Source organism: Nicotiana attenuata, unplaced genomic scaffold (genome assembly GCF_001879085.1).
Source record: "Nicotiana attenuata strain UT unplaced genomic scaffold, NIATTr2, whole genome shotgun sequence".
Classification (NCBI taxonomy): Eukaryota; Viridiplantae; Streptophyta; class Magnoliopsida; order Solanales; family Solanaceae; genus Nicotiana; species Nicotiana attenuata.
The window spans coordinates 124,542-133,803 of NW_017672390.1; the positions used below are offsets into that span (position 1 = coordinate 124,542).

Sequence of the window (9,262 nt, forward strand, 5' to 3'; positions counted from 1 at the left end):
ATCTGAAAAATCACTTATTTTGGACCACAAGAAAAAGGCCAAAAAATCACTTATTTTGGACCGGAGGGAGTATTTAACACTTATAAAAGTCACATGTCTTAGTAGCATAAATAATTTTTGGATACCGATTTTACTCTGATTTTTTAAAACCAGCAGATCTAATAGACGCAACCTATTTTTTTTAGGAGTCTGTTTGGAAAGCCATGTGTAATTACTATGGCCTGTTTGTTTGTCATGATGTAATTACAGTGTAATTACATGTGTCATGTTTGGTTGTACAAGTGTAATTACATAGATAAAATAAATATTTTTCAGATTAATTTGTAAATAATTTTCACCGTATGATAAATACTTATATGTATAATAGATATTAAATTATTATATATTAAAAATGTATATTCTTTTATAAGAAAATATATTAAATAATTATAAAGTAATACATATTATTATAAAAATAATTGATATCTTCCATATAAATAATACTGTAACTTAAAAGAGAACAATGAAAATTTCAATAACAAATCAAAATTCTTCACCAACTCATTTGAATAAAAAAAAAGATAGATATGAGCTTATAAAAACAAATCATAGTTAATATTTATGTTATTGATTAGAAAACAAAATTAGTAAAATATAAATTGTTTTTTCGCAAGTCTTCCTCATACAAAATTTTCATAACAACGATATATATAAAATTTCATCTAATTGATCTAGCATTCCACATTTGATGAGCTATTCCATCTCTTAGATTGCACATATATTGTTTGTCAACATCAGTCGGGCCTCATCCAAGTTCTTCATCATCTGAATCTGAATCAATATCATCCAAATTATGGGAATCTTCTATTTCCTCTTCCATGTGCTCTTCAAAATATGCATCTTCCCAGTTCCACNCTTCAAAATATGCATCTTCCCAGTTCCACTTGCGAATAAAATTGTGAAGTATACAACATGCTAGCACAATCCAGCCTTGTTTTTTGATACTATAAGGAGGAGGAGGAGTCAATATAGGAAATCTTTTTTTTAAAACAGCAAATGTCCTCTCCACCACATTTCGAAGTTTTGAATGTCTTAAGTTAAAAAGCTCGCGAGCATTTTGTGGAGCTTGTGTTTGGCTCCATTCCCTCAAATGATATCTTACTGCACGATAAGGTGCTAAAAATCCCTTTGTATTTGCATAGCCTGCATCAACTATATAGTATTTTCCTACAAAGTTACAAGTACAAGTTAAATATTTAAAAAAAGATAATAAAAAATGAATAGGTATATGAATTATTTGTAAATTACCAGTTGGAATTTTCAACTTATTTGGTGATCTCTCCTGGTGTATGTTATTTGCTGATGACATAGTTCTAATTGACGGGACGAGGGCCGGTGTTAACGAGCGATTGAAGGTTTAGAGACAGACTCTCGAGTCTAAGGGTTTCAAATTGAGCAGGTCTAAGACAGAGTACCTGGAATGCAAGTTTAGCGCTGAGTCGAGGGATGTAGGCGGGGATGTGAGGCTTGGGCCACAGGTCATCCCCAAGAGAGATAGCTTCAAGTACCTTGGGTCGATGATTCAGGGGGACGGAGAGATCGACGAGGACGTCACTCACCGCATAGGGGCGGGCTGGATGAAATGGAGGCTTGCATCTGGAGTCTTGTGTGACAAGAAAGTGCCACCGATACTCAAAGGCAAGTTTAATAGAGCTGTAGTTAAACCAGCCATGTTGTATGGGGCAGAGTATTGGCCGGTTAAGAACTCTCATATCCAGAGGATAAAAGTAGCAGAGATGCGGATGTTGAGGTGGATGTGCGGGCACACTAGGATAGACAAGATTAGGAATGAAGATATTCGGAAGAAGGTGAGTGTCGCCCCTGTGGATGACAAGATGCGGGAAGCGAGACTCAGATGGTTCGGGCACGTGCAGAGGAGAAGCCTCGATGCACCGGTGAGGAGGTGTGAGAGGTTAGCCGTTGTGGGTACGGGAAGAGGTAGAGGGAGACCTAGGAAGTATTGGGGAGAGGTGATTAGTCAGGACATGGCACGACTGCACATTTCCGATGACATGGCCCTTGATAGGAAGGCCTGGAGGTCATGCATTAGGGTTGTAGGATATGGGTAGTAAAGCTTTCCTTACTTCATTTCGGGGGTGAGGCGGGGTTGGATTAGGGTTGGTCTTAGATGTCTTGCAGTTTATGTTGGACCCACACTATTCTTGTTGTTTGTCTTAGCCCCGGGCCTTAGATTATGGTTACTGTTATTGCATGTCATTCATCTTTCGGTTTTTATGTTTCTGTTATTATTACGATTTCCACTGGATCGGAAATAGCCTCTCTGCCCCTATCGGGGCAGGGGTAAGGTCTTGTGACGACCCAAAGGGGTCATCACCTGTATTCCTACTCCCTCTGTACTTCTGAGGCCCTGGAAACCTCACTTGGGGGTTGCCTCGACTTGTGTGCGCAGTCCGGGCGCGTAACCGGAAAGTTTACATGTGAATTTGTGAGAAAAATAATAAAATTTGATGTTTTAAATTGATCGAGTTTGACTTTGGTCAACGTTTTGGACAAACGGACCCGGACTCGTGGTTCGACAGTCCCGGAGGGTCCGTAGGAAACTTTGGGACTTGGGTGTGTGCCCGGAATCAAATTCCGAGGTTCCAAGTCCGAGAAATAAATTATTGTGTGAAATAGTTTTCTGAAAATAATTAAAGAATTTGAAAGTGTTATTTGTTTAGAAGACTGTGCTGTTGGGCTCGTATTTTCGTTCCGACGCCCAGCACAAGTCTTAAATATGAGTTAAGCAATTGCTGTGAAGTTTGGTTAGATTTGGAAGTCATTTGATGTGTTTTGAGCTAGCAACAGTAAAATTTGATGTTTCATGGAAATTGGAAGGAAATCATGGATCTTGAGGCCTAATTCGATGTTGTTTTGGCGAGTTGATCGCATGGATGAGTCCGTAGGATGTTTTCGGAGTTGTGTGTATGTTTGGTTTGGAGCCCCGAGGGCTCGGGTGAGTTTTGAGTGGGTCCCGGGAGGGTTTTAGACTTAAAAGCATCAGAAATTGCAGGTCCAGGTGTTGCAGGCCCCCAGCGCGGCCGCGATCATTTCTGCGAGGTCCGCGCTGGAAACCGCGCGGCCGCGGTGCATTTCTGCGCGGTCTGCGTGGCTAGGTTCAGAGGGCCAGTGAACTCTAGGTCAACCAGCGCGGCCGCGCACCAAATCAGTGCGGTCCGGCTGGATAGGTTCAGAGAGTCGTTTTCCCTCCCTTCCTCGGCGCGGCCGCGGGGCATTTTTGCGCGGTCCGCGCCAGTCCTTCAGCAAAGTATATAAATCTGAGATTTTCAGTCATTTTGCACTTTTTCAAAACCCAAAACATAAGAGGCGATTTTCCAAACGATTCTTCTCCTTCAAAACGATTGGTAAGTGATCTCTAACTTATTTTCCTTGCTTCTTAACATCTTTAAACATAATTTCAACTTCAAAACAAAGATTTTAATGGGGGAATTTGGGAATTTAGGGTAGAAATAGGGTTTCACAATTTGGGGGTTTTGGACCTCAATTTGAGGTCCGATTCCAAAATAACTTATATATGTGAGTTCATGGGGGAATGGGTAGTCGGGTTGTGGTTCGAACCTCGTGTTTTGACCACGTGGGTCCGGGGGCATTTTGGGAAATTTTGAGTAAAACTTTGGGAAATTTACTTTTCATGCATTCAATTTATTAGATTAGCATTTGTTGATACACTCAAGTATTTGTGACTAGATTCGAGCGGTTTGGTGGTGAATTCGAAGGGTAAAGCGATACTAGAGGCTTGAGTTTAGTTGGAGCATCGAGGTAAGTGTTTGATCTAACTTTGGTTTGAGGGAATAGGATTAGAGTATTATTTGCTAATTGCTAAATGTTGAGTACGGTGTATAGGCATGGTGACGAGTATCTATACACCGGTGTCTAGCATGACCGTGAGTCCTTGCTTGTGCTTATTCGGGATTCTGTAGTGACTCCTTCTTGTTTAATTGATGGACTCGATATAATGTTAACAATATGAAGAGGAAAAATATGAATTGTAAACTCCTTGGAGTGTTGGCTCGAAATATGACACGATTAAGACGTAAGAAATGAACGAAAGAGGAAGAGTTGTAATTACTCCCTTGCCGGGACGTGTAAGTTAATGTTGTTGCTCCCTTGTCGGGATTTAATGGTTTATTTGTATTCTCCCTTGCCGGGGTGGTTGAATTGATGCTTGTTCCCTAGCCGGGAAATCCTTATATATTATAAAATGGGATCGTGTGGCACACCGACCACTTATATATTATGAATGGGATCGTGTGGCACGCCGACCACTTATATATTATGAAATGGGATCGTGTGGCACGCCGACCACTTATATATTATGAACTGGGATCGTGTGGCACGCCGACCACCTAGATATATATATTATGAAATGGGATCGTGTGGCACGCCGACCACTTATATAGATTATGAGATCGGATGTGGTTTCGTGTTTACTTCTGATAAATTGTGTTCATCTGTATTTCCCCTAAGCATGTCCCCTCCCTGCCTTAGCTGGTATTTTCTGTTGTTATTTCATTGTACTTGTTTATACATATACACCTGCACAGGTTGTTTTTGGTAGGTCCTGTCTAGCCTCGTCACTACTTCGCCGGGGTTAGGCCAGGCACTTACCAGCACATGTGGTCGGTTGTACTGATGCTACACTCTGTGCATTTTTGCACAGGTCCAGGTATTGAGCAGCAGCAGCAGCATTAGCACGGGGGCGAACCTTCAGTCCAGAGAGACCCGAGTTAGCTTGCAGGCGTCCGCAGGCCCGGCGTCTCCCGTCTATCTTTATATTTGGCTGTCATCTCATTGTACCCGTGATAAACAGATTATGCTTCTTTCATACTTTGTATGTAGTACTCCTTAGATGTTCGTGAGTATGTGACTCCAGTCCCGGGGTAGAGATATATGTGTTGGAACTTCTGTATTATTGATCATCTATCTACATTTAAGTCTTCCGCTTATGATTTTAATTCCGTCGCCTTTATTTAATGCTGTTAATTGTTAAAAAGGAATGGGTGTTTAATGAAATTGCTAATTAAGTTGGCTTGCCTAGCTCTCATTAGTAGGCGCCATCACGACTCCCGAGGGGGGAAATCCGGGTCGTGACAGGCCTGCGTACACATTACCCTCCCAGACCCCACTATGTGGGACTTTACTGGGTAGTTGTTGTTGTTGTTATTTGATGATCTCTCCCAAATGGCATTTCTTAATACTCTAGAATCTGAAGCAGAGCCTTCCCAACCAGCAAGCACGTATTGAAAATTCATATCAAAATCTACCACAGCAAGGATATTTTGAGAAAGAACTCCTTTACGATTTCTATATCTTGGTTGATCTTCCATAGAAACAAATGCAGGAATATGAGTTCCATCGATAGCTCCAATACAATCCTTCAAAAACTTATAATAGTTTTAAGATATTGCACAAATAATTAATAATATTGTTAACAAGTGTAGAATGTAATACTAAATACTAACCTTGAACCAAGGATAGAAAAGTGGATTAGACGATATCTCTTGCGGGACACCTTTTCCTGCTTGCTTGACATAGTATTTTCCTAGTCGTAGACAAGCTTTCAAACACTTGTTAAAATAACGGCTAATGGTTTCTCCTGAATGCTGAAAACGATTTTGTACGACTATATTCCTTTCATTATGAGCTAATGTAAACACAAATATGGCCATTTGTTCCTCAACTTTGATCGTTCTTGAATCAGTTAATAGACCTCTTGTTTTCATCTCATCTGCAAGTTGTAAGAAACATCCAACATTCATACGTAGTAGGTCATAGCATCCACGGAAATGTCCTTCAATCAAATCTTTAATAAAATCTGCTCTAGTTAAAATTGAGCGGTACACTCTTTCTTTTGGTCCAATCCCTAAATATTTTCCAATAATGCTAACTAAAAGCACACATTTTGCAAGAAACATCATGAATTGGTCTTCTTTTGCCATCCTATATGACATGAAAAAACTAAAATTTACAACTGTAATAGCATAAGAGAAAACATAATGCTTTAAAAAACAAATAAGACAAGCGTAGGTCCATGGAGCTCATTGTAGCAATTAATGAAAAAGAACAAAATAAGAAGAAGCTATATAAAGTATTGATTGTCCATTGATGGATTAAAATCCATGAGTTTCACATAATATATAAAGCATAAGCAAAAGTAGAAGGTGCTCATGTCTGCCGCTAATAGTTAACATAATCCAAAAGAAAATAAGATACTAATTTACAACTTCATCCGAACAACAAAAACACAACGTGCACTAACAACATCAATCATATAATCCAAGTTTGTGCATGACCCATTTCTTTCTAAGAGGAGGAGCCATAGCAGCAAAGAATTCAACATTTCTCTCATTTGTAAGGAGATCGATAACTCGTATACTCCATGCGTCGTCCAATTCTAGTTCCATTATCAAAGGCATTAATTTCTCCTTAAAAGTATTTTTTGGTTCATGTTGTAGCCTTATTTGTTCTTTAGCTATGGCTGTCCATCTATCAACGAATTTAGCCAAACTAATTCCAATAGAGTTCCTAATTCTTTTGGGACGAGATGTCAAAGTTTGTTCCTCAGCTAACCGTCCTTTTCCTGCTCTCTTATCTTGACCAGTTGATTGAGTTGTTTTAGTACTCGTGAAACTTATGTTTTGATCAAGATATACATGATCAATAGACTGCGCATCTTCAGAAGCAGGTGTAGTAATTTTTTCGCCAGTTATCTCCTCATCAGAAAATTCATTTTGAAAATCCTCTGTATTATTAATTTCACATCCATTCCTACCATCAACGACAATATCTCCAAAAATCAAAGCCAAAGTATTATAGTCTGGCAACTTTTTCGTCTTATATTGAGCATCTTTTGGGTGAGTCTATAACATAACCAATGTTCTTAATTAGAGAAACAAATAACTTATATTCAAAATTTAGCTACAAAAGGAAAAAAGAATAGTATGACTCACTGAAAGGTATTGCTCCCAAACATCATCTTCGGCATCAACTTTTCGAGTTTCTTCATTCCACCTAAATCCACTATGTTGCACCATTCTCTTCATAGTAGCATAAGATTTCTTCAAGGTTCTCATCCTATTTTTCATTTTCGTCTTATCTAATTTGTCCCCATATTTTTCTTTTTACACAATCTCGTCCCTCGGTTGTTAAGCCTCCTTGTTGCGTTCTTCCTAGCTTAACTTGTTCAGCGATAAAATAAATAAAATATATGTCTTGAACTTCACTCCATTTGGTGTATGGTTTTCCAACATTAGGTGTTTGGTTAGTTGACATCCTACATGAATATAATTATATAATTCGGCAATATGTTTATGAGATTCATATATGCATAATCAAGCTAAGTCGGGCAAGAGGTAAAGGTATACGTGGCAGAATATGAACAAAACATAGTGATTCATCTCTATAATTGCAAAAAAAAATTATATGGGGAAAACTTAATGGCATAAATTAGGAAAAACACAAAGATTTCTTTCCACACACAAATAGTATCACTTTTTTATTTTTTATACAGATATACTTTTTTCTCTTTCCAATATAATACACTACACAATATGGAAACTGAATATGACAAGAAATGGTATTTGTATGCATTAGTTGTGAAGTAGAAATGATCTGTGAAGTAGTAAAAAATAAATTATTCTACCCAAATTTCACCCTTCTAAAATAGAAAGGTAAAGATTCCAACAGTATAAGTCCAGGCAACGTGAAGTTATGGAAATAATATAGTTCAACAGAAATCAACTATTTAGAAAATATGAAATACAAAAGAAAAAAAAAAGGTTACCTGGAGCAGAACGATGCTAGAACTGAAGAAGTGAAGTAGAGATGTTTTGGTTTTTCTACCGTCTTTGTTTCCAAAAAGAATAATATAATATTGAAAGAGGAAAAAAAAGGAATTGGAAAGGTTGCCTTGTAATTACATCATGTAATTACACCCAATTCTTTGCCCCCCTCCCCTTCCCCCCATGAGAATTGAAGAGTGTAATTACTCTCTCTCAATTACACCAAATTCCTTACCAACCAAGTAATTATTTGGTCAAACAAACATGCCAAAGTGTTTAATTACACCCAATTACAATTTCCATGTGGTTTTTCCAAGCATGCTCCAGAAGGATTGAGCATTAGAGATTTGTGCTGGGTTCATTTCGAATTGTCCTTTTTATGATATGGTAAGAAGGAACTTTATTCTATGAGTTCTCTATGAATAGTGCGGCATACCTTCAGAAATCAGGGATGCACGTCGGACTGATATCCAGATGCACCTGCCTCAAATCCTGCACATTTAATGCAAAAGTGTAGCGTGAGTACATAAACAACATGTACCCAGTAAGTATCCAGTCTAACCTCGAAGAAGTAGTGACGAGGGGTTGACTTTGACACTTACTATGGGCTAACAATGAAATGTCAGAATTAAAACAAAACATGGATTATATAAATATAGTTGAAAGCTAAGTCACAGGAAAATAATAGGCAATCCTCTCACTAATAATAAATCTCAAGTTTGTTTCCATCATTTAACAATTTATATCTCAAGAAAATGAAGCAATATGTCACGAACCAATTTTATTATAGGTTGTGATGGCGCCTAGCGCCATTGCTAGGCAGGCCAACAGTGAACAATCTTGTGATTTTACTTTTATTAGGTTTTCCCTGTAAATAACTTTCCTTAATTTAAAAGATTTTATAAATAACAGGTTTAAAATAATTAAAACGAAAGCAGCTGAGTGCAACCATAGAAATAAAACCAAAACCACAAGTCTACTAGTGTGTGTGCCAACACCTGGTGTCACAAGTGTATGGGCTACTAGTAGAATATACAAAATATTACTACTCTGGTGTCTGAAATGAAATAGACAGAACAATAAACAAAAGAAAGACTTCGGCTGCTGCAGAACGGCTCAGAAGGGCAGCTCACCGTGTAGTCTCGTAATAGGGATCAAGTATGCGCGCCGGACTGATATCCAGATGCACCTGCCTCAGATCATGCACATTAAATGCAGTAGTGTAGCGTGAGTACATAAACAACATGTACCTAGTAAGTATCCAGTCTAACCTCGAAGAAGTAGTAACGAGGGGTCGACTTTGACACTTACTATGGGCTAACAATAAGATGTCAAGATAATAACTAAGCATGGATAACATAAATATAACAGAAAACTCAATAACAAGAATAATAAACACCTTTTCTTCCGCTAAGAGTATA

General features: G+C 38.2%; 2 protein-coding genes across 2 annotated transcripts; both read right to left on the reverse strand.

Annotated features, from left to right (window-relative positions):
• Positions 1-784: 784 nt before the first annotated feature.
• LOC109213023 (putative nuclease HARBI1) lies at positions 785-5,999 on the reverse strand. Its single transcript, XM_019376770.1, has 4 exons — positions 5,523-5,999; positions 5,244-5,435; positions 3,730-3,733; positions 785-1,206 (listed from the first exon to the last, which is right to left on the reverse strand). Exons 1-4 carry the CDS (start codon positions 5,997-5,999, stop codon positions 785-787), a joined length of 1,095 nt encoding a protein of 364 aa, XP_019232315.1.
• A 324-nt stretch (positions 6,000-6,323) lies between these two features.
• On the reverse strand, positions 6,324-7,145 carry LOC109213024 (uncharacterized protein At2g29880-like). Its single transcript, XM_019376772.1, has 2 exons — positions 7,011-7,145; positions 6,324-6,920 (listed from the first exon to the last, which is right to left on the reverse strand). Exons 1-2 carry the CDS (start codon positions 7,143-7,145, stop codon positions 6,324-6,326), a joined length of 732 nt encoding a protein of 243 aa, XP_019232317.1.
• Between the last annotated feature and the right edge of the window lie 2,117 nt (positions 7,146-9,262).